Here is a 25,903-nt window from a genome sequence, read left to right as displayed (position 1 = left end):
CATCTCACAACCTGCCATAACACCACAGGAGCACTCAATTGTCCTGGTCCCACTGGAGAGGCAGGCTCAGCCCTCAGTCATTTATCTTCTAGGGCAATACCCTCATAAAGCAAGTATGCAGCAAGCCAGGTGGGGAAGGAAGGAAATTACCTATACATTTACACAGATGGAAGCAGATATCCCAACTCATTTTGGAGTTGTCATTCTGGAGAGAGCACAAGCCTGGAGTGGGGCAAACAGGTACCAGAAGGAACTGACTGCTATTTCCAACAAAGCACATCCCCCTCCTTTGCTGCTGGACACATTTCTCAGAGACTGCTGATGTTATGCAAATCTGATACAAGCCCAGAGGTTAGAAGTGCTCAACAGCAGCACCAGGCTCTATAAATAAAATAGCCAGCAAGCCTTAACTCTTATTACAACACAGCCTATGATTATATTTGCATAAAGGCAACAGCTTTTGGAGACAAAAATTTAAATACTAAGTCTAGCAGCCAGATGCTAAAATGAATCAGCAGTAAGACACTCACACCTGTAATAGAGCTGAGCACATCTACTTTTCATCAGCAAAAAAGACTACCTAAGAAAGGTCAACAAATGCTCTTGAAGATCTGACTGTTGAAAGATTTAAGCCCTTGAACTCATTAGCATTATGCCTCAGAATACCTGAATAAAATCATCTCTTGCTTTCTGCCTGAATAATTATTTAGTCTGGGGGTATCATCTTGTCTAACAGGATTTGTAAAGGAGGCTCCTTTTAGAGAAGTTCTTACCATTTAATCCAGTTACCTTCTGTGTAACTGAGAATGACCCGGAACAGGGCAGGGGGAAGGCTGTGAGTGCAATCAGGCCTCTTGGCATCACCTTGGCCTTTGCTGTTGCTGCTGCTATGTGTTAGCCTTTTACGCTTGCAGAAATTAACCTGAGATGGAGCTTCTAAAAATACTGGGTACAAGTAACTGTGAATTTCATAAATGTAAAACTTTATCCCAAGGGACAGATTCGTTCACTTAGATAGGACCAGTTGGATGCACTAGGTCACTAAGGAGCCTTCTGCTCCTTAGCATATTATTTCACTGTCAACTTAACTGATTCACTCTGTTTTTATCCTAAATGTGTCCAAGTACAGTTGAAACATTTTGGTTTTTACTCTGGGCACATGTAGTATTTCACAGACAATGAAAAATTTACATAGCAACTAGTCTCTATTCTAAAGACTGAGGTTCAAATTTCTTCCTGATGAATGAGTTTCAGAGAATGCTCAGGTCAGTGCAGTCCAGCAGACCCAGTGCTGCACTCCCAAGCAGCTCCATCCCAACTCCATCACGACAAGGGAACAGAGCAGAGATTCTTCCCAGCGCCGGGAGAGACCAGATGAGTCACGGGAGCCAGCTCTGGCAAGAGACCGGCTGCAGGCACAAACAAGGAGCTCAGATTTCATCAGATGAAATGCAATAGAGAGCCAAAAGACTTTCCACTATTTACTACAATAATTTGCTGTTGGAGGGGAAAGGGGGGACATCAGTACTCTAACTCTTTTCTGTCTGTATCTGCTAACAGAACCAGGCATACTTCTCTCAGTTCAGGGCTTAGAGGAAAATACAAAAATCACAATACAATCCATAATCTGCTTCCACACAAACATTAACCAGCAACTACGACAACCACCGTTTCATTTGCATTAAGAGATCAGCTAAAGCGTGTCCCCTGGGGGGAAAGCCTCACATAAATACAAGGTTTCTGAATGTGATTTTCATAATCTGCCTGTTGCAGACAGGACCTTAAAAGCCCCACTGCACACTCAGCACTCATTAATCCACTCCCCCATTTTGTTAAACTTTGTTTCAACTGAGTAGCAGTGCTTGACCCTCAGATTACAGCTACAGTAAATTCAGCTGCATCAAATCTGAACGGAGAACAGCTGAATTTATCTTAATGGCAGTTTAGGTGCTAAAGCTAAAATTAGTAGTGTTCAATTAAAATATTCAAAAGAAAGACTCTTCCCTTTCCTTTAATATTTCCAGCAAATGAACTATGAAGTACTGGTAAACAGTGTTCAAAATGTGAACTCAGCTAAAGCAAACACGTACTTATTTTTCCAATACAGAATCTTCAACAAAGCAGAAACTGACTGCAGAGCCTTGCAGGAGACATGCACACTGTTGCTTTCATTTCATTGAATTTGGAAAAAAAAATGAGGTTAAATCTACCATAACCAAAAAGTACCCAAAATACAGCAACTGCCCATACATAATCCCTATTTTATGATCTGGAGAGTGCAGCAGTTTTGGGAAAAGTACCAAGTTCCTCTCCTGTTTGATACCCCAAGAAGTCTTGTCCCCAGGGGTGGTCTGATAGGACCAAGAACAGAGACCTGTAACGTTGGAGCTGTGCCACTCCAAATGCAGGGCCCCCAGCCTCTTCCAGTGACTGGAACTGTCAGTTCCAGCAACCAACACCAGTCCAACAAAGCCTAACCTTCGCAGTGTGCTTAGTCATACTTCTTTTAAATCATTCCTTAAGTGCATAACTGGCATCTAAATCCATAACCACACTTATTTCAAAATTAGTCCTAAAACTCCTTCTGCAGGTTTATGCTCCCAGTTTATTGGTATCTCCTGACAGTGAATACACCTGCTGCTAAACTACATGTCAATATAAAAACCAGCTGCCATGTTTTCTCTCACCTTTGAAGGCTGACAGTTAAAGAAAATTAAACACAGACTTGAAGCTATACCATGTATTTGTAAATAAAATAACTTGACAGAACAAGATTACAAAGTATGAAATGAGCCCTTTCAGAATGTTTTAACTACAAGAGAAGTCAATGTTCAGTCCACTTTGTAAAGTTTTAAACAAATATCACTGAGGAATAGGAATATTTCCATAAAACACCTTTTTAATGCTTTTTTAAAAAGCCTGGACCATATACAACAATTTCAGGTGAAAAATTCCACACGCACACATTGGTTTGGTTACAGCTTCAGGGGTCAGTGCAGCACAGTGCAAGTTTCATTCACAGATAAAAAGATATATGAAGTAGGTACAAGTACATTCTCAAAATACAGGATGTGATCTAACTCTGAGAAACCCTTTTCCCACCACCAAAAGGTGCTGAAAAGCAAAACATACGGAAACCAAGGGGAAAGTACACAAGGAGATGGACTCTTTAATAAGACGAGTTAATATTTGACAGCTTAAGAAAGAGGAAACAATTGGATAAGGAAGAAAACAATTGTTAGTCATTGGAAGGTATGTATGAGGGAGTTTGGACTTTGATTCCATAGAAAAACTGAAGCTAGCAAGTCTCCACTCCTAAAATAGAAATACCAAAAGGTACAAAAAGTAAGCACTATTAATGCAAAGTGCCTTCTCAGAACAGCCCATTTTCCCTGCTGCAGGGTCCCCACTCCCTCATCTTTCAAGGAAAAGTATATGCAACTCTTTATTTCCACTAGTCTTTCAATATATACAATCTGGCAATTTTACAGAATCTTCCTGGTCCCAAGTCTGTATCAAAGTGTTTTTCCCTTTGTGTATTTATTTCCAAGCAGAACAAATACTCCTCAGTGCTTCTAAAGAAAGCCTTATTTTGAGAAATTGTCTAAGCTAAAAATACTGATGCAATTTTCACCTGAAGCAATATCTTGCAAAGTATGAATGTAGAGTGCCTCTCTACAGATGCTAAGTGCACCTTTAGCTACCAGAAATCTCATGGAGGGATATGGTGCTGAAGTACTCTGCTAAATTTTATAAAAAAATATGACTGACACTTTCAGCATACAGAATGGGAGACTAGTGCAACATGCAGCATTGATTGTTTATTCAATAAATACTTAACCCAATTATTGCCAACCAAGGCAAACAGTGCAGAAATTGTCATGTATAGATACAAAAGTTTAACATTTTTTTGTATAAAGTCAGTCGCTACTATATCCATACAACTATGTCAAAGAAGTTTTTCTGCTTCAAAATTGAGGTTATCATTATAAAAATACAGAAACATACATCTGGGGGTTTAACACGTCTTTGCAAGTGTAAATTCTGCATTTATATGGGAACATGACACTTCTGTATTCAAGAAATTAAAGTGAACACTATGATAGAGACATTTTCTGCACTGACAATTTCATGATAGTCCTTAAATACATCTCTCTTGGTCCTGGGTATACATTTAAAATGAACTTGCATCTCACATTTATCCTGAGGTCAGCTGTGTAAAAAGGAAAGCCAGTTTTACAAGGATACTTGCAGGCTTCTTGTTCAAAACATGAGGTTATTTTTTAACAAGCCAATAAAACTCCTGGAGGGGAAAAAAAACCCAGTACTCTCACCAGAGTTTTAAGAAAAAAACTTGTGACATCTTTGGGAATTACTTCCAAAAATATGTAGGCTAGCACACCCAAATGCTGTATCACCCAACTAAAATTTCAGTATGCATTTGCCAAATTTGAAACTTAGAAACTGTTCTGAAAACAAAGTATATAAATCCCCATGAAGAATCACCCCAAGTTTCTCATCTCAAGATCCCAACCTACAACACAACTTCTGCAAGGAGAAAGCTGAAGAAGCCTGTGGAAATCTGCAGAGTCTTCAGGCCTGCCTGCACAAGTGAGGACATAACATTTGGGTGTCCACCATCCAACATGGGGTGCAGTTATCACCTTGTCAAAGCTCCACTTTGAACACAGCAGTTATTTTCAATAGCACCAACAATCTCTCAGATACCAGCATTTAGGCAAATACAGACATAAAATAAGTTTGTTTCTTCCTGAATCAGCACAATTGGTACAAGGCACTGCTTGGCATAGGAAGTCATAAGTAACAGCAAAACAAGAGTTCCCAAGTTTTGTGACATTTAGGTTTGTACACTGGATGACTTTGTAATTAATTATATACCATGGCTAGAAAAATAAGACAGTCTACAGGATTAACAAAAACATCACCAACCCGTGCATGCTCACAGTTTTCCTTCCCAGTTCTGAAAAAATCCCACATAATATACCAATGTGAAACATTAGAAAGTATGGGTTGTTAAATTAAGAAAGCACATTTCATTCTCCAATCTTCCACAAAAGTCTAACCCAGACACAACTCAAGTAAATGAAGATGGAAAATATTCTAATAACATTTGCACCAGTCTATCCCTGCAGATGAGAAAAAAAACCAACTATTGTCTAGAGAATTCATAGATTGAGGCACATTGCAGTTGAAGATATTCAGGCATATTTCATGGCTAGAACAGGATTTCTCTGAGGAACCTCACTACAGACTTCCCCAAAAGCAGCTCCGTATGGTTTGAAACACAACTTGCAACACATGGAAAAACATTTGGTCCTTAATCGCTACTGTCTTCATCATCATCATCATCAGATACATCATTTAAAGATGACTTAGGTGACTGGCTGTAGGAGTCTGACCTAGTGGACTGACAAGCAGTCATCTCCCCCGTAGAAAGAAGATCGTAGCAGAAGTCACAGATTCTCACTGGCTTGGAAGACTGGCTGGGGAGCAGGAACCTCTTTTCCGAGCACGGCCCACACACGACGAAGCCACACTTGCGGCAGTGGTGCCGGCGGTTGACGGGCGTGAACTTGGCTTTCTGGCAGCGCATGCACACCGTGGCTTCCGAGTCCGGCACCCACACGGCCGCGTGTTCATTGCTGGGGGTCTTCCCGCTTTTGGAAAGCAAATCAGAAACACATTTATTTATGTGGTTCATCCACTCCGACTTCTCTGTGGCAGTGGCAGCATAAACAGCAAAAGACTTGGTTGGCGTCTTGATAAGCCACCCATTCCGTAAGTCTCCCTCATCCTGGATGGAATCAATAGTGACGTTTTCCAGGGGGATTATGTGCTGTTTGTTGTATTTCTTCTTCTGGATGACAATGTTACCATAAACAAGAATGTCGTTGAACAGGAAGAACTGCCTTGCTTTGGGCTTCTTCCTACACAGTTTTGTTAGGACTCCCTCTCCAATCAGAACTCGGCCAGGAATAGTCAGGGGTTGACCAGCTGCTCCAAAGCAGTTTTCCACTATACTTATTCTTCTAGTATTCGCCTCGCTGTTTGCCAAGCGATCCACCATCTTCCACAAGTATCCTAAAATCAGAAAAAAAAGTTTGTTATTACAAGAGGACTGAATTCAACAGCAAGCAGCCCTCCCCAAGGAAGGTACCAACCCCACATTTCTTAAAATATCTAACAGGACCTGCTGGCTGAGAGGCATTGACTTGGGCTAGATTTAAATAAGTATTAACACCTAAGAATTTTTAGCAACCGATTAGTCTTTTTTCCAAAAGCAAAAATGTTCTATGCAGCTGACAGCTATCTTTATCACACAGACAGCACCTACAGCACTGCATTTGGGAGCCTCCAGCAACAAAGTGGTTCCTCTTTAGTAAGGCTACTGCATCCTGGTTTAATGCTCATATTTCTCTGTATATCCTCCTGTACCTTCTCCAGATAGCAACAGGAAGTATCATCCATCATTTCAAATTCTAATGCTAAAAAAACATCAAGTTAACTGAGCAGCCTGGAGACCCACATTAGTTTTAACACAACAAACAAATTATATAATTGCTGTTCACATAGGAAACCACGCTCCCCAAACCAGCTCACTACTGCTCGCTTTTTCCAGTATGTAAACCTCAAATCATGAGCCAAAACCATGAATCTACCTGCTGGAAACATTTTGTACAGGCCACAGCTTGCACCCCCCACTACATCTGCTTTCACGGCAAACTCTCGAGCCAGGGTGTGAGTCACAGCTGGTGGCTCATCACCTGCTTTCTGCTGCCTTCATTTTGCAGGAGTCCCAGAGCCTCCTCAGCTACGTGAGCCACATCTGCATCCATCACATTCAGGCAACCTACACAGAGATAAGCCACACAGCTCACAATTGCTTCTGAGAATGAGCTGGTGCAGGTCACTTAGTCTAAGTTTAAAAAAGATTATTTTTTATGTCAGGAAGTGCTAATGAACTGTATGCTCCCATTACAGATTAAAGCCCCACCTTGTTGTTCCCCAAGTAGCAAATAAGATTTTTTTCTTGTGTGAGATAGCTAAGGCATCCAACAGGGAACTAAAATTAAGAAGTCACTACAGTGATTCATACCTTGGCAAACCACTCTTTAGCCTCTTTTGTCCTAGAATTTCCCAGGCAGAAGTCTGGCAAAGGCAAATCCTGCCAGCCTGATCCAGATCTGCTCCCTTCAAACCCCTTATGAGCACAGCCATGAACCTGAACTGTTGTGCTTGATGGAGCAGTGAGACATCTGGCAGAGGCAAGTACTATGGACAGACTCTCAGCACACAGAAGATGCTCCCTCATGCCTTGCACAGGGCTGATGCTCACAACGCCCCTTGCCACAGCCACAGCTTTGGACGGTGAAGAAAAGCAGAGCAGCAAATACACCAGTGCCTTCTACCTGTGCTTCATAACTTGATCCCAGGGTGGGAAGTCCTCTACATCACCTACTTTTTCTTTAATCTGCACTGCCTGCGATCAATACAGCATCAGCCTACAACTGAGAGGAAACTGGGGTGAAACACGGCTCAACTCAGACTCCATCGCTCTGCTACAACCTGATCCAGGCAATCTTCCTCCTATGAATCAAAGCACAGACACTTCCTTATGAAACAGGGATGAAACATCTCACCAGGCCTCATCTAAATAAGTACGTTACCTGTGATCACACACATCTTAAGTTACTGCTCTGAAAGTGTAATTAGTTTCACACTGAAGTAGTTTGACAAGTGAGTTTGCACAGATATAACTACTTTTTTTAAGCTCTGCACACATTATCTCGTATCAAAGTCTGACATTCAAGACAGAAGAACCTCTAAAGTTATTTCTCAGTGCTGTTTTTGAATTTTCTTTACATGCCTCACAGCATTAGCACAATACAGGAGTATTGTGTTAACTGGTTTTATGGTTAGGATAAAGCCACCAAATACAAAACAATTTTGAACTGCAGAAGGTGAAGACAAAATACAAACTGCCAAGTAAAAAGTAGTAAGAAGGGAATGGAACGGAAACTCGGAGATTTTTTATGTGTACTTGCTGCTGTCCTAGGCTCCAAAATCAAATTCAGGTGACTGAATGCTGAAATCCAGGATCTGGAACAACAGTTAACTGCCATTAACTGCCAAACAACCATTCCCATTTAACAACCTAAGAGAAATCAACAGCCTTTGCAAACATCAAAACTGAACCAACACCCCCTCAAACTTAAAAAGCATGGCCTCAGTCACAGGGTCAGTATAAAGTAATTTAGTAATCCCATGCTCTCCATGAAGTGGGAAAGGACATCAGTCATCAGAATGCAAAGCCCAGAAAATACATTTTTCTGCGGGTACAAATCAATATGCACCACTTATGAGCTTACGCTTTTATACAAATTATCTACAAGTTACAGCAAGTTAAATGCTTTTGGTAGTCCACAGGGGGAACACTACTGCCACCCCACCCCCACAAACACAACCATACTGAAGGGTCTCAGTGAAGCAAGCTCTTGGTGTGAAGTCACAGCCACCTGTAGGAAGCAGTCGCTGCCCAACAGCTCCAACTCAGCCACTGCAGTCCCCGCCAATAAACTGCAAACTCAGTTCAAGGCCACTGCAAAAGCTTTCAAAATACAAGTCACTGGGAGAAGAAAACAAGGACAAAATAAACTGAAGGTTTTAATTAACTGTTCCCTAGGACAATTTAAGAGAAAACAACTCCAACCAGGACCGTTTAGTAATCACCATGGCTTGAAATCAAGAGACAGAGCTCCAGAACTTCTGCCTAAGACTATTTTGAGCTTGTTCTGAAAATAATCACGAACTGGACCTTGAACAAGAATCCTGTGAAAGTTAAAGACTATTATGAAAGACAAGATAAATTGCATCTCTTCTAGATTGAAACTTTTTTCTGTGATGGATAAACATTCCCACCTGCCAGTCTCAAGCCTGTAAATACCAGAGACTGCTGCTGCCAATTCTGCCTTTCCAAGGCATTAATTGTATTTTCCCACACTAACAGACTGGACTTTTTAGAATAAGCATTCAGATATTTTTCTCTTGAGTTCTTAAAGAACTAAAATTAAAAATTCATCTGAAATCCTATGCACACTAATGCTCATACACCTTCACTAGCCTTTTCTAAGAAAGTAAGTAAGTTCAGAAATGGATGGGAAACTATCCAAAATACATCCTGATTAAAAATAATCATGAAATGTGACAAAAATAGAAATACAAGAGAAGATATTCCTAACTGACAAGAGCTAAAGTTACATGAAGTGCACCTCTTGCTCTCATGAGCACACTAACCAAGGAGATTTAAATTAAATGTTGTTTGGACACACAAAGGAACTTTTAACCCCAAGATGTCACAGTCCAAAAACAAAGTTATCAATTACCAGTCTTTAAAAATTACAATCTTGTCTTAAAGCATATTCAGATCCATTGTAAGAGATAGCAGATCATAATGCCCTGGAACTGGGTGGCAATATCCTCCTCACTTCCAGTTAAACTTTATTCTGAAGCTTCTACTGTTGGCCACAATGAGAAACAGATACTGGACTACTGCCCTGAAGATGCAGGATGTCAAGATCTGATCAAACAAAGTGATTCCTAATTAATGGCAAATTGCTGAAAGCATACCCAAATCCTCCCTCAAGCAAGTGAGGAATAAACCAGAATTACAGGCTTCAAAATAAAAGGTCAGACAGCTCCACTTAAGGGGAGAGTGTTTTACACATAATCTCAGTTCATGGATGCTGTGAAATCATTCACACTTCTATCATATGTGACTAATTTCACACTTCTGGCACACAAACTCCTAAAAGTCCTGAGGCCTTCATGCAAGGGGGACTCCATTTGTGATGGACTGCTGGTCCTCACAGACATCAGATTCGTGTGCTGTGTTCAGATGGCAGCACAATACAAGCTGCTAGTCAAAACATTAAAAAACCTGCCCCCAAACAAACCAAAAGAACACAAACAGATCACTTTGTAAGAAAAGTAGCTACAAAGAGCTACTTCCTAAGCAGGGTTTAGCAGCCTTTCCAAATAAATAAATCTCAATTCTCAAAATGCTGCAATAAATTTGCTTTGTCCCTCTCACACACACACTCTTAGTACCTTTCATGATGAAAATGCTAGGCAAAGGCTTTCATTTCCATGGCATAATATGCTATTTAAAGGTGACAAAGTATTTCATGACACAGAAAGCCCCAACTCTTCTACAATATAAAGAACTGGTTTTGACATTTAAGTTATATCCACTTTTATTCACAAGAAGCTTCTAGAGAAAGAACAATTCTGTTATCAAGATCTTGCTCCTCCATTTCAGTCTAATTTTACACTTGTATCCTGGTGGTGGAAACAACCACTTTCAATGTGATCAAACAACAGACATCACTGAAATTTTTGAAGAACTAACAAGTTATCCACTTACCTAAAACACAATCCACTCTGAGAAAGTCACGCACTTACTACAGTTATTAACATTCCAAACTACTGCAGCAGGAAAATAATTCTATTAGGGTTGCTGTGCACTGACAAGTCACTCTCCACATAATTTTTTCTTTCTGCCACTGTATCCTGGAGACCAAACCAATGATCTCCCAGGACTCAATGCTTCTACAGGTCTTATTTAAAATAGAATGTTTATTTCATATGCTAGCTCTGCTTGTGATAGCGACCAGACTAAACTGCACAGAATTGCTGCAGCTGAGGACAGACATAAGGAGTCAACCAAAAAGCATGCAACCCTGACTGACACTGTTACACCCAATTCACTACCAGTACATTAGCACTGTAGCAGCTAGCATTAGCACCATAAGCAGAACCACAAATAACAAAGGTGCTGGAGGGGAGAAATGAGATGAAAAAGCTGTTACGGCACAGTGAGGCAGACTGCATGCAGCTCAGCACAAAACATTTCCTCACCCCAGCTCAGTGCATACCACCATCACAACCAGCACTCCCTTCACGCTGTAGGACAGGCACAGAGGGTATGCAGGAGAGAGACACAGCCCAAATTCCCAAGTTTCTTCAGCAAGACAGAAGAATTGGCAGTGTTCCATTACTTCTGGCTTGAGCAAGAACAAATCAAGTCCAGCGTACAGTCCCTGCTAACAACTGTTAATTAATAAGCATCTAATTTTCAGTATTATTTTTCTTCAACACTCCTTCAAGGGAGAAAAATATTACTGGCCTTGTTATAATTGTCAGTTAATCTATCATCATCTTTGCAATTAGCTATTAGGCTGTTAACAACTACATTTAACACATTGCATTAATACAAACCAGGCAGTCTGTATTTCTCAGAGTATGGACACCGGCAGTTTATCCATTCCTATGAATACTCATAGTTAAGGTGACAGCTTTAAAGAAAAAAAAAGCTTATTTAAGCTGCTGCAAAAAGCACAAGAGTCCAGAACTAATCACAAAGAGGCCCATCCAGTCCTAAAACTGCAGCAGGATCCTGGATGTTTCAAAGCCAGATTCAGTAACAAGTCCAATAAAAAAGTGTCACTAAGCACACCACCAGAATGGCCAAGTGAGATCTAGACATGGGTGCATTGAAGCAAATCTAGGGAACAGAAAAGAGTCAGAAATGGAGCAGTACAAAAAGAAAAGGCAGAAACAGCAGATCTAAATCAAAGCACGTTATACCTTGCCACACAATAACATGTAAATAATTACCCAGTTGTCATAGAGAGCCCGTGTTCCCACACCTGCACATACAACACCAGTAACTCTGTTACACCACACACATTCAAATTAATCATCCTTCTTACCTAAAGGTAACATACATGCTTCATTAAAGTTTCTAAGTCTCTTAATAGCAGGCAAAAGTTACAGGTTTTATCATGTTTGACTCCACAACCTGAAGGTTCTGAATAAAACAGAAATTTCAAACAGAAATTCATTTGCTTCATTATACTTAACCACACAAATTAAACATATATGAAAGGTACAGAAGAGCAAAAATTTTTTTTTCAAGACAGAAACAAGTAAATTGTAAACCAAAGACAGACAAGAACTATCTGCAGACCAGATATCTAATGTGCATTAAATGACTGGTTTGTAAGATGACTCATTATTTGGATTCACAGAGGAAAATATCACTCTTCCTAAAAAGAGTTCATCAGGCAGAATCAGTCATTTAGTTACATGGAAGTATATTAGTAACAAGTTTAAAGTAATTATTATATATTATCACATCAGACTCATACAATTTTCCTCTTGCAAGAAAGACAGGCTAATTTGAGTTACAGGAGCATAAACACCAAAAATTAAGTTGCTCAGAACCCTCGTACATCCCTCACTTAAAGCTCTGTCTGACACAGTGGTATCACTACCTTTTGTGGACAAACTTCCAACTATACAGGCATCTCAGAACTGTTATACAATATGGTGACCTCCATCAATATTATATATACTGCTCTTAAGAGCAACATTTGCCATTTTTCACTACTGCCAAGTAAAACACAAGTGTAAATTCCTGAAGTGCAACCTGTTTAAGGAAACTTATCCATGTTTAACGCGCTGAAAATAGTTTTAGTGTGGAAAATTGCTGAACTAGAAACACGTACAGCAGATCTGATACAAGTGAGAAGACAAATCAGCATGTTTTAAATCTTACTTCAGCCTCAGTAGTTACACCTCCTACCCTGAACCCTTCAGTACTTCCAGAGAAGGATGATATTGACTCTTGTCCTGGCTAGCAAAATTACATTTTCTATGGACTTAGATCTTATCAGCTGTAATCAGAATCCAAGCATTCATACACAAGCCACCTTTATGGTCCTTGACAGGTAGGGCCAATAACAACAGCTGGATTAAACATAATATAGAAAGAGGCATTTAATTAAACTTTACTTCTATACTTCAGCATGTAAAATAAAATACTGAGGAAATTAAGTCTTAAGTATCCATCAACCCATTTTTAATCTATTAGTATTTCATTCAATTATCCATAGTTATTTAAATACATCTGTAACAATTAACTGATGGTTTTTTTAGTGTTAATTATATATTTGCATTATTCACCAGTAGCTTTTTATTAAATAGTAAAAAGACCTATTTGAGCATAAAGTTAAGTGAAATAAAAAAAAAATTCATCCGCAAAAATATTATGTTGATAGGAGATATGGGTAAGATATGGATGAATGTTTTCTAAAGGTCTTATCACTGCTAAAAGCTGACACAACAGCAACAACTAAATGCCTGTCCTGTGCTGGAGCTAGGTGGATGCTATTTAAAACATAAAACAACAACTGTCACTTAAAGAGAAATACAGCCTTCTAAACAAGCAGTTCTCTTAATGACTCTCTTCAAAAGAGTATTCCCCAAACTGCTGTATTTAACAAACAGTCTTGCTATCACTATCATAACTGGCTGGTAAGGATATAGAGGATAACCCTGACAATATATGAAAGATGTATCAAAAGTGCAACAAAAAGCTTCATCGCAACACTGAAAAGAAAGAAGACCAGAGATACTAAAGAGACTTTATCAAGGTAGAGATGATAGCAGGAAATGAGGCAATAAGATCCCTCTGAACTTCAGCATAGTCTTTATCCAGATAATCACTTTTGACTGACCTGGTTAATGGCTGTAGTGTTCAGAAAGGTACTGATAGTGGGACAGAAACTTTGACTTGATTTACAGACAAAAAAAGCGCCCTTTTCCTTATGGCAATGTAAGCTATTGAATCTTCAAACCATTTCCCACACTCTCAATAAATACTGGTCTTTAATAAAGGCAAAAAAGCTGCAAGATAAAACATTAGAAAAGATGATGGCAACATCAAGGCTGCTTCAGATTACAGATGCAAAGATGCTTGCAACATTTTATTCTGAACATTATAAAGAAAGAGTGTAAGCAGCAATCAGTAGCACACTGGCAGGAAAGAGGGTGTTACTGTGGACCTCTCCCAAGTCCCATTTTATGATTCTCATGATTTTTAGGATTTTCTATATGAATGCATTTTTTTTCTTCCCCCCATGAAGACATCTTCCTGCATTGTGCAAGCCTGTGGAGCAATGGCTGCAGTGTGGGGAAACACAGATTAGCTAATTCCCCCCCTTACTGGTATATCCAGTATGACCCAGCAATCTTAACCCTTCATTTGTCTCAACCTGCTGGCCAATGCTGTGGCATCAACCACAGAAACCAGGCCGGAAATATGTTAACAGCAGCCACATTACTTCATGCTGTAATGTGCAGCCTGTGAATGCTCTGCCTTGACAAAACTTTAGAAACCTTCAGATTATTTCTGAGTCCAGCATATAGTCACGTCCAACTACATCATGAAAGTCATGAAAGCAAACCTATGCATTTGTCTAGCTGGATGTCATCATAAACCTATAATTACTATAATGAACCATCTGACTGTTCATACAAACTATAATTAACTGTTTTAACTTCTGCACATGACTGCCACAAACCAAATCCTACTAAAATTCTTCTTGAAAGTACAGTGTAGAAATTTTTGTTTTAACTGGCTGACATCTTATAGCTTAGTAATTCTTTCTACAAATTACGGTTAATTTTTGTATATTCTAATTTCTATCTTACAAGCAAGGACTGTTCTTTCACTTTAATTCACCAGTTCCGTAATATAATTGCTCATATAATGTAAATAATTCTAAATGTATAACAACAACCAAAAACCTCACTTTATTATCAAGCCTGCATGGCAAGTGCATTGCTTTTCAAGTTTGCATTATCCAAAGCAGTTAGGAAGTCCTGAGTTAAGACTGCGTAGAAAGGCCAATTCTATCTTCAGGACAGAGATCATTTCTAGGGAGATCTTTCAAGATGTATGACCTTACATTCCCTAACCCACTCAGAAGCTCATTTGGGCACAGAAAGCTATCTTTAGCAAAAGACTATTTATTTTGCCAAGCAGCATATGTATTAGCACAGTAAGAGCAGAGCAGCGCTGTTTTACTATCCAGGCTACTCTGCTGAACAATCACCACACTCCTTGAGCTGCTGTATACAGGCAAAACCATCCAGGTTCTGCACATCAGCTGCTCACAAGGTTTGGTATTTAACACCATAAACCTCAGCTGGAAATAGAACACCATATTAATCTGCTTGTAAACAGAAAGTCCAACTCCCACATCCAGAAGAGTTATAATTCTAAGTAATCACAGAGGAGACACAAAGAAAAGAAAGGCATGCGGAAGAGGGCTGTCCCACCAGACATGTCTGGCCTGTTTTAAACCTGCCCTGCATGAAGGATCAGAGGAACCACCTTGGCCATAAGGCCACGTGCAGGAATAGCAGCACCCCTGCTCCAAGCAAGAAACATGTGGCACCCATGAAAGAAACAGAGAAATCCAGAATTACCGAGTTCAAAGCTGCTCCCACTATCTTCTCCTTCTTGGGGAAAACATGAAAGATGGAAATGCAAGCAGCACTAAAGGGTTTGTGCCACAGGGAAGTACACGACCAGGAGGTCTCAGTGCACTCCTAGACCAATTGGAAGGGGTTGTATTTCCCTTCTGTCCCCTGCAGCACCAGAATGCCTCTTAGGAGAGAAGATACCTCACTGTAGAAGTCCAAGAGGAACATTCTTGTAAGAGGTCCAACTTTTTAATGAAGTCAGCTGCTTACTACCACTGTCAGGCTTCTATTTACAATAAACCATGGTAGCTGGTACTGTTTTTGTCTTCTGGCATGATAGAGACAGAGCTGCTGCTGGGAAGAAACATTTAATTCTTCATCCCCCACCTGGCAGTCAGGGGTTGGAGCAAAAAGAGCCACTATCTAAACTAACTTCTGTGTCCTTACCCATCTCTCGATAAGCTGAGCATTTCCCAAGCACCTACACAGGCTTACATGGCTTTGAGCAGCACTTTGGGAGCTGAGGTGCTACCACATTTAGATGAGAAAATTCCTAACACTGTTCAAGGTGTGAAAGAGAAGTTTGCCAGCATGAGCATGTGAAACAGCTACAATTAAAGGAATTATTATAAAAGTAACCAACCAAAAATATACACCAAAAAAAAAACCTCCAAAAAACCAAAAAACCCAACCCAAAAAACCAAACCACAGCACACAGCCAAAAACCCTGAAAGCTTGAATTCTGCAGAGATGAACAGGCAGGCCTGATCCACCATGAATAGTGCTCAACTTTGACAAACTTGTCTCTCAAAGCACAAAAAGCAAAATCCAGGCAACTACAGGCACAGCAAACACTTGCAGCTGTCAGCATACTAAAACAGGGATAAGTAAAAGGCTGATATTTTGTGTATCTAAAAATTATGTATTAATAAACTACATAACACAAGCATGTCCTTTAAAATTAATTAACAAACAATTGACTAAAAAAGTCCAGTATTCGGATCAAGTTTTGGTTGTCATGGGAAAACACCTCAGTATTTTGACTTGCCATCTGCAGGCATTTAAGAGCACTATCAGTGGTTTAGCTTCACTTCTGGTGCTAGCAAATGGCATCTTTCATTTTAACCAAAGCACTGGGGACATACACCAGAGTACCGTTTCAAAATCAATTTCCACAGACCTGAAGTTCAAAAACGCTGAAGTTCATTCTGAAGTTTTCCACAGTTCTAAGTAGATAAAAGACATCAGAAGAAACATGATCAACACCTTATAAATGTGCCTGAAGAGTCAAGGGCAGAGGACAGCAGCCTGGGATCCTGCTCCACCTCAAGAAGCTCCCGGAGATACAAACCCCATCTGCTGAGTCGATGCCTAAGAGATCACTTGACCAGGCAGCAATACCAAACACTGGGATGTATTTTTCTGTTTACAATTTAACGTTTCCCTCCTCCAACTGTTTAGCTGTTTGGAGAGCCTCTCCCACAAAATGTTACTCTCCAGTTTGGCAGCAGGGGCAGGGACTCACCCCTCCTTGCAGGCTGCCTGGACAGGCGCCGGGTGGGCCCCTCCCATCCGATGCACTGCTTTCCAAGGAACAGCTTAACTGCTGAGAGCCCACTGCGGCAGCACCGGGCCACACACCTGGACAGCTGGCCCAGCAAAGTACTTGACAGACATACACACTTGACATTTGGGTGAGAGACATTTAACAAAATAAAAAAAAAAAACAACCAAAAGGACCTGACCAATTTCTGAGCAAGCTAGAGCCTACTTCAGCTTTGTCAACCCAGCGTAACAAAGAGAACCCACTGCATCAACATTTTACATTTTAGAAAAGACCTATTTAAATTCTTTTGAGAAGGGAACACAGCATCATTAGTACAGAAAAACACAGATCCAGTTGTTCTACAAGAACTATTGCCAAATCCATCTTGCAAGCAACTTTGCAAAACCAGACTGGCTGTGTGGTTTGTTGTTGTTGTGGATTATTACAGCACACACAGAGGTAACCTGTTAATGGCTACCCAGACCTCTCAGTCTATGTGAAAAAGAGGATTTGGTTTCCAGTGACTGAAAGAAATTGTATTTTTCAGCATGCTTCTTGCAGCAAATTTAACTGACAAGTACAGAACATTCACAGAAAGATCACTATGCATCTTTAAGACAAAAGTATACATTAAAAATAGCACCTCCTGGATCTCAGGGCACCTCCTTGTTTCAGCACCTGGGAGCTACCAGGCCACCTACATGTTCCAAAGACCTTCGCCAAGTTCACATAATTTATTTTTCCTTTTATTTTTTTCCACAAATGCAAACCTGTGACACACCAGCCTGTTCAGTGGCTCATGTACTTTTATTATACACTTGTTTAGGTACTTAAACAAGACAGTGATTAAAAAAAAAAAGCAGCTTTCTGTTTTAAGTTTTCTTTGGTTCACTTTTATTACCATTATGAGACAAGTTACTGGCTTCACTAACAGTCCAACAAGGACTAGAGGACAGGTAATAATCCACAGCATGACCAAACTAGAGAGAGTTACCAAGTAGTCAGAGCCTGATGAGAGCCATTAATTTTCTACAAAGTACTACAACACAAAAGGACTTTCAGCACCATGTTTTAAAAGACAGCAAAGCTTTCCCATGGAGTCTCACAATTTACAAGCACAGCAACATAACATCATTGCTATTTCATTTTTATTACATCAGTTTTTTTCACCTGAGTGTGTTCTTTGAATCCTGTTACAGGAAAAGAAGCTGCACAACAAAGATGTTTCTTTTATCAGCTCAGTAATTTTAAGCATTTACACAAAACTAAAGACAAACCAAGTAACAACACTCAACCTTCTCTTCTCTAAGCAGGTGCAATCACCTCAACTTTCTCCTGCTCCTGACCCACCTAAGATAAGAAATTTCTACTTTAAGAGGTAACCCTAATAATACATTATATTATAGAAATACTTTCAGGAAGCCAGGCAGCTGATTGCTGACCTAACAGGATCAGACAAAACACTGCTGGAGCACATTTTCAGTATTATAGTAGGAAAAACAGAATATACAGACATGCTGAACTCTTTCAAATTCTTCACTCCTTAACTAAAAAAAGCTCCACGTAACTTCTACCACTAGTTCACCAGCAAGAACAGACTAAAGACAAGTATGACTGGTTGCGGGGAATCCGTTTCCTACTGTTTAAAACCACTGAAAGAAGTTGCCCAAATTCGTACCAAAAATGGCTCATACTCCAGTAACCATGTGCAGGGCTGGCATCAGGAGATCCCAGAGGTGCAGGCAGCCAAAACATAGCTTAGGGCTTGGAATCAAACTACATGTGATTTTCAGAAAGCTTGACAACACTGAAGTACTGCAATCATGGACCTGTCACTGCTGATCCCTAGCAGTATTTAAAATATCTTTATCCAGCATTATTTAAAAACACAAGCCAATATGGCAAGGGTTGAATTATCTTTCTGAGCAAGGGACATAAGACCTTTCTTACATCAAAGGCTACTCCCTGGTGAAACATGGATGAATGATGAAGGTCTAGAAAACTGACATCTGACAGCTATTAACAGAAGCCAAAAGGAAACCTCTAACAATGATACCATAAATAAAATTTGTCACTCTTCAATGTAACTAGCTTTTCAAACATAACCTGTGCGTTAAAAGGGCAGTTCACTTGCCTCGATGCTGTTAATCTAGATCAGAGAGAGGGGTGGAGGGGGAACTAATCACTGTCACACACAGCTTTCAGAACAGAAGTACACTGAAAATCACTCTCAGAAGTTTTACATTACCAAGTATTGACAGCTAAAGCAGGAGAAATTTAAAGCAGAAGGAGAACAGTAAAAACAAGGAGTTATTTCCTGAAAGAACCCCTTAATCACAGCAGCTTACTGTAGGTGTTGGCCTTCCTGGGAAATGCATTCACTGGCCCTTTTCCCTTTCACTGCGTGTCAGACGTTTTGGATTTATCTTAGTTATATGGAAAGCAACTGGAGCACAGACCATACAGAGGACAATTGGAAAACTGCACAAAAGTTTGCACTGAAGTTAACCTGCACAAGGAAGATGCTGGCAACCTGAAAGGCTGCATGTATGCTACACTGTTAATTTGTTTAGCAAATTATGTGTACACTTTAGAAATGCAGATGTTAAAGAACATGCTGTAACTTTTCCTTTTTCAGAGGCATACTAAGCACTTAAAAGCAAAACAGTTACCTCTAGATGATATGCTGAAGGCACAAGAAACACTTAAAAAAAAGCTAAAGCTGCTGATACAAAGATCCTATTTTTCACTATTTAGCAGCCCCTGTGTCTGCTTGAATCAGTAGAATTTCTCAAGCGATTGCCTCTCAACACAGTAAATAACTGCATGCACGTCATCTTATTACATTCACCCACATTCTTACAACCTCCATTACACTGGGGATTGGAGGGCAGGCTGATGCAGCAACAACATTCCTGTATTGGAAATCCTTAACTTTCAACTGATTTTTTTTCTTCTTTTGGCACATGTAGCAGGATTCTGGCACAGTCTGACAAATGCCAAAATCCTGCTACATTACATACACAATACACTTAACACTTTTTTACTGTAAAACAAAATGATGCAAAGAGAAAAAATAGAAAGTCACTCCTACTTCATTTTTAAAATCCTTTATTTACAATCACTAATAAGCTAAAAAACCCCAACCAAATGAACAAACAAACAAAAAAAATTTTGTCCAAAGAAGCAATACTCTTACCTATGTATGCAACTAAAGTCAACATGTGTGCATTTTTTTTGACTGTGTAGCGTTAAAGGAAGGCTGAAAAACACACAGTACTATTCTCTTCAATAACACTTCTGCACAATAATATTTATTTTCATAAAAGGAGAATTTTTGTCCTACAAGTCTCAATCAAGCCACTTCTCATGTGTACAGACTCATTTATTTCAACCGGACTAACTCCTGCAGCCCTGAATTTGCAGGACTCTACTTGCTAACATAATCATATCTTACAGTTCATGACAACAATAAAATAATCTTTAGTAAACATATTCTACCATAGAGTAGTATTTCACCCCTCTCAACAATAAAAACAAGTCCTCCAATGAATCATGAAGATAAAAGTTATCCTACAACAGCAAACTTGGCACTTGCAGTATTAGTGAGAAAGTTTTAAATACGTGTTTCTATTTCAGAAATCCATATTTGCCTGTATGTTTTCTCTTTTGGAATATCATACTTTCATCCAAATACTGAATTAGTTCATGAAAGTAGTAAAATATACATATATAAGCATGATCTATAACTTGAAAAAACAAAACCCAAAAATTAAATGGAAAAAGTAAGCTTGAAAATTAACACAGCTTGAAATAAGTCACAAACTACCTTTACAATTTGAAGCTGTACAGAATAAAGTTTTGTTTCCTAGCACAAAATCAAGATTTTGTATTTCTTACCTATCATCATCTAAGAATCGTATTAGTTTTTAATACTGGAATTTCCTTACTTGACATCACCCATTAATAGGTGCACTTTAAGAACAAAAACTGGCATGCCATTTTGTTTGCTAGGACACCACTTCCAATACCATATGTATTTTATCTAACATACATCTTCAGAAAATCAGGTCTGCAAATACTAAAAAATTCAACTCTGCCTTATCTATGTGCCATGCCTTGATGCAAAGCTTTCACTTAAACACCTCTAGCCCTCTTTGGTGAAGAAAAGCCTCTAAAAATGCTGTAAGTGTATGAAACCAGTGTTCGTACTCTGCCATAATTGCTCTTATGGGGCTTTTGGCAATGTGCTGTCATATCGTGCCTCACCTGAAACTGCAGTTCCATCTCTTTACTGCTCTGAAACTACCCTGCATCCACTAACCACAACAGCAAAACTTAAACCCACCATACCTTTTGAATATAGCAAATATTTTGCCAAAGGTAATTTTCGTAAACTAAAGGGCTTTAGGATACTATGGATAGATCCCTCCGTCACTCTGGGGACGTGTCTAATTACTACGGTTAAAGCTCAGCCCTTGGTTTAAGGGAGACAGGACAAAACTCTAGCTGAAAAATTATTTCATCACTGCATCTAATGAAAACTTGCTTTTCAGATAAAAAGATACTACTCTCTTTCTACAGAATACAACAGAGGAAACTGAACCAGCTACTCCAGCTAAAAATTTCTACACACCAGCTCTCATTTAGCATTTAAGGGACTTCCTCTATGTGGGCTTCCATGTAGAGCAAAACTCAGACACACCAAATGGCACACAGCTAATCTGCATTCAGAAGGAAGAATTTGGGACTCAGGCACACAACACTTCACTTTCACTGTTGTTTTCAACAAAATTGGTGGCACTAAAACTCTTGGGAAAGTATTATTTAAGAAAGTGAGCTGATATAAAAGACATTGAACAACACTGGGATTCCTATTACCCACTGGGATTAGTCAACAGTATTTAGATTAGAGGCTAAAAGCAAGAGCACTGCCTTCCGAGCTAAAGAACAGTTTCCATTCTGCATGCTGATGACTGCACACAAAGCAATTAATCTGCAGGATCTCAGCACTGATTATACTGCTGTCTTTAAATACATCCTTTCAGACAGGCATCCCTAAAATAATTTAATATACAAGTATCAGAATTTAAGATCTGAATATTTAAGTTCTCCTTATTTCAGGAGAGAAAGAGGAATTTGCAGTCTCAGTTCTGAAACAGATTCCTGTGTTGTGGGTCTGGTTTTAGAGTCACTTTGCCTACTGTATTAACCTCATCTGACCTTAAGCTGTTAGGCACACTGAAGCTTCAGATATACTGTTTCTCAAATAAGCATCAACCCTTTCAGTAACTCTTAGCACAGCCTGAGGACAGCCTGAATTAGAACTTAATGATGCTTCTGGAAGCATTTGCACCAATTGAGCCAAAAGACAATCCTTGATCTCTGGTTAAGGATATAAAAGGTCCATTTGGTTATCAACTACCATTGTACTGATGCTTCATGTCAAAACTCGAGTTACAGCTATTTCCCTTAGTAGGGACAAAGCCGATGCCAGGACGTGCTGCTCAGCAGACTCACCCATCGCTTTCTTGCCGTGATGAGCAGTTTTGCCATTTATAAACATCGGTGCCTATGAACATAAGTACTTCGAATGAGGCGAGAGGAAAAACATGCAGCTGTCTTTTCTCGAGCTACTTTCAGAAAACAGCTTATGAGCCATACGTATCTCTGGCAGACCAGCTACATTCTCCTCAAAACAGGCGAATTTCAGAGAGAGAAAAAAAAAAAGCACCTTATGCTCACAGTCGCACGACTCGCGGTTCCGCTGTTTTTTTCACAACAGTGCCGACACTTTTCGGGCGACTGGCTCCGAGAACGACACGGAGTTTCACGGGGCAAGCGAAGGGTCGGGGGCAGCGCGGCCCCGGCAGCCCGCCGGGCAGGAAGCGACCTCCGCCCGCCCGCCCGTCCCGCCGCCTCAAGGCGCCCCGGCGGAGTCACGAGTCGAGGAGTTTCGGGCACTTACGTAACGCCGAGGGGCCGCCGCCGTTGTTGTTTCTCCCCTTTCACGAAGACGAACTCGTTTTCGAGACCCCCAACTCCCTCAGTGCCCTGGGACAAACCAGCGCCCGCCGCCGTCGCTTCCTTCCCCAAGTCCTGCCCGCCCCGCCGCCTCCCTCTCTCCCTGCCGGCGGGACGCGGCGCTGCCCCAGCCCCGCGGCGGGACAGCGGAGCCCAGCGCCGCCTCCCACCGGGGAGTTCCTTCCCCTCCCCGGGCAGCCCCCGGTTCCCAACATGGCCGCGGGAGAGCGGCCGGAGTCCCGAAGGAGAAGGGGTCCGCGAGGAAAGTTTCCCTCTAGCTCCCCGACCGGTCCCAACCCAAGCCGATCCCCGGCCGCCCAGAACACGGCCGGACAGCGCTGCTCACCCGGTACAGCCCGCTCCGGCCGCCGCCTGCCCTATTCGCCGTACGGCCGCGGTCATACACCCCGCACCGGGGGACGGGCTCCGGGACACCGCCCGGCGGGGCGGGGCCGCCGCCATCTTGGGCGGGAAGGAGTAGCGCCTCGGCCGCGAGCTGCCTGCCCACAGAGCCGCCCTGAGCGGGGAGAGAGGGAGGGCGGCAGCGAGGGCCGGGGCGGCTCGGCCGATCCCCACCCACGGGTGGCACCTCGTGGAAGAGGGATACTCCAGGCAGGACAGCTGCCTCGTGGGGTTTTTTTAAGAGATGTTCTTTGTGGACGATCGTGGGTTTGTGCTTGGCTCTAAGTATGCTCGCCCAGAGGTAATTCGGGATGGGCACGTTTTTAACCACCTCTCTACGCAGCACATGGAAGGGAATTAAAACATGTTTCGGTGTGAAGAGTTGCTGGTCAGCCTGGAGAAACTATGGCAGAAGGGCTCCCACCAGAAACACTGTCAAGGAGCCCCTTCCACCTTCTGTGTCAGAATTTTTTGTCTGTACACATCGAGTCACCCAGAGCAATATTTCCCAAATTTAGCCGGCTGCTCGGCAGCTCACCTGATCCTCTAGGGTTTCCAGCCATTGATGGATACTGTCAGGGGGGAAGCGAAGGTTCTGAAGAGTTTTGGAGCAAGGAGAGGTGAGAGGGTACAGCACCATTCACTTCCATGGTGTTGCTCTGATGCCAAAGTCTGCGCTGGAAAATGGCCCAATGGGCTTTTTTTTTCTCTCAAGAAAATTTCTCTTGCATGTAATATAACAGTTTCATTTTTCAAATTTGACATTATTGAGCAATAATGTGGTTAGCTTTTCTGGGGATTAAAAATAGGTAGTGGGGCTTTCCAGTAGTAATCATGAAACTGCTGAACTTTCTGTGACTTTCAGCTGAATCTTCTATCCCAGCTCAGACAGGGACACAGATAGGCAAGAGCCACATCACTGAGCTGGATTTCTCCTGCTGTGGAAGAGGCACACAGGAAAGGGAGCCGGACATGGAGGTCTGAGCACCCTACAGCACGACAATCTGGTCTTCCACTTCCCCCTCAAATCCATCCAGTGTGTCAGCCTGAGCTGTCATGTAATTACTCTTAATGCACTGATTTATATAAGGCGTAGGCCAAGCTGTTTAACATGAGTTTTTTGGAAACAGGTGCTTGTGGCTTAAGCCACAAATCTCAGATTGTGTGCAGCAGGGTGTGTTTGGCAGGTGCTTCATGTGTAAAGAATTCGGGCACAGCCAATGTTTAAATTGGCCACAAGTGTCTTCATTTTGCGACTTCCAGTTGCAGAGAGATCATCACCCCAGAGGATCTTTTATGTATGGTCTGGGATGGTTCTTGTTAACCAGAAAGATCTCTTTGTGTTGTAAATTTCTGTAGATTTAACTTGTCTTCTAAATCAATTTTCTTGGCATCAGAAGCAGCTTCATGGTTAATTAAATTTTCTTTCATGCTTACAAATAATTTTGTAACACCCAGTCAAGTTAAGATGCAGGAGAAAGTTGGATACAGGCAAAGTGAAGCAGTCCTAGTGCTTTTGCCTGTGTGTCTGTGTTTTAAGTCTCACCATGAAGTGCAAACTGACATTGTTTGCTGAAAGGCTTGCAAAGTGTAACTAACAGCAGTGAGATGCTTTTTCTACCGTATGTGGTCATGGAAAATCAGAACAAGACCTTAATTTGGGTTAAGAGAAGAATTTACTTATTCTTCTCTTCCGAAGTAATTAACAAGTTTTCTGAGGAAGGCTAGGAACTAAAAGTGATTTAATGTTATCATGCAAAGCAACTTTAGTGCTGTGAAAGCCTGCCATAATTTTTTTCTCTTATCTTCCTATCTCTTCAGAATTCTTTTTTCCTACTGAATGGGATTTTTTTTACTCTATTTAGCAAGAGGGGAAAATAAATCTGAAAATTGTCTGTTTGCAACTTCTTCCTAAGTATCTATAAAAAAGTAAACATTTGACCTAATTTTTAAGTAGTTTTCAAAAACTTGGCTAAATGCCAGTAATTCTTGCTTTGTATTCACTATATGAAAATGTCATACAGATCATGTGTGTCAGTTTCAATGGGGTTTTTTGTATTTATCTATCTTTGCTCTTACATGTTAGCTTTGTTAGTACTGCAGAAGCAATCTTGCAAAAAACTGGCTGTATAGAGAGGATGCATAGAAGGCAAAGGATGGGAGATCATGGGGTGTTCTACTGGAAGAAGTAGACACTAATTTATTTTACTATTTCACATAGAGTGATTATGTATTTGTAATTTTAATTTCGCTGAAAAAACCTTCTTCCAAAGCATAGTGCAGTCTAAAGTGACATTTATCTTTGCTCTCTAATCATAATCTTACTGTCAGTTTGCCAGTGCTATGCTTTAAGGGTGGAGGAAATATCTTCTTCAGAAAATATGAAATAGCAGTGATATGCTGCAATACATGTCTTACACTGTGCTGCCTTATGATTTTTGAATGGACACTGTTTGCACACAGCTGTATCAGGGTTTGCATTTTCACTTCAAATCTTCACAGGGATCAGATGAAAATTGAAGCAAATCTGTCTGGGCTCGAGCCAATGCAAATAGTTGTTTCAGTAAGGATTTTAAC

At 40.8% G+C, this 25,903-nt stretch overlaps 1 protein-coding gene across 3 annotated transcripts; it reads right to left on the bottom strand.

Annotated features, from left to right (window-relative positions):
* Positions 1-2,831: 2,831 nt before the first annotated feature.
* On the bottom strand, positions 2,832-23,472 carry PLEKHF2 (pleckstrin homology and FYVE domain containing 2). Of its 3 annotated transcripts, none has more exons than XM_030943891.1 (2): positions 23,271-23,472; positions 2,832-6,102 (listed from the first exon to the last, which is right to left on the bottom strand). In XM_030943891.1, the coding sequence occupies exon 2, from the start codon at positions 6,086-6,088 to the stop codon at positions 5,339-5,341; it is 750 nt and encodes a 249-aa protein (XP_030799751.1). In that variant the 5' UTR covers positions 6,089-6,102; positions 23,271-23,472; the 3' UTR covers positions 2,832-5,338. The 3 variants fall into 3 exon arrangements, with proteins under 3 accessions (XP_030799751.1, XP_030799750.1, XP_030799749.1); XM_030943890.1 differs by lacking the exon at positions 23,271-23,472 and adding an exon at positions 22,869-23,003; XM_030943889.1 differs by lacking the exon at positions 23,271-23,472 and adding an exon at positions 22,421-22,541.
* Positions 23,473-25,903: the final 2,431 nt, after the last annotated feature.

Source organism: Camarhynchus parvulus, chromosome 2 (assembly GCF_901933205.1).
Source record: "Camarhynchus parvulus chromosome 2, STF_HiC, whole genome shotgun sequence".
NCBI lineage: Eukaryota > Metazoa > Chordata > Aves > Passeriformes > Thraupidae > Camarhynchus > Camarhynchus parvulus.
The sequence above is the reverse complement of the archived record's forward strand: the minus strand, read 5'-3'. Positions and strand labels throughout refer to the sequence as shown.

Coding starts and splice junctions, on each gene's coding strand:
- PLEKHF2 (XM_030943889.1), bottom strand. CDS start 22,466: ATGTTTATAAATGGCAAAACTGCTCATCACGGCAAGAAAGCGATGG. Junction 6,103..22,420: donor TCACGGCAAGAAAGCGATGG/GTGAGTCTGCTG, acceptor TTCTGATTTTAG/GATACTTGTGGAAGATGGTG.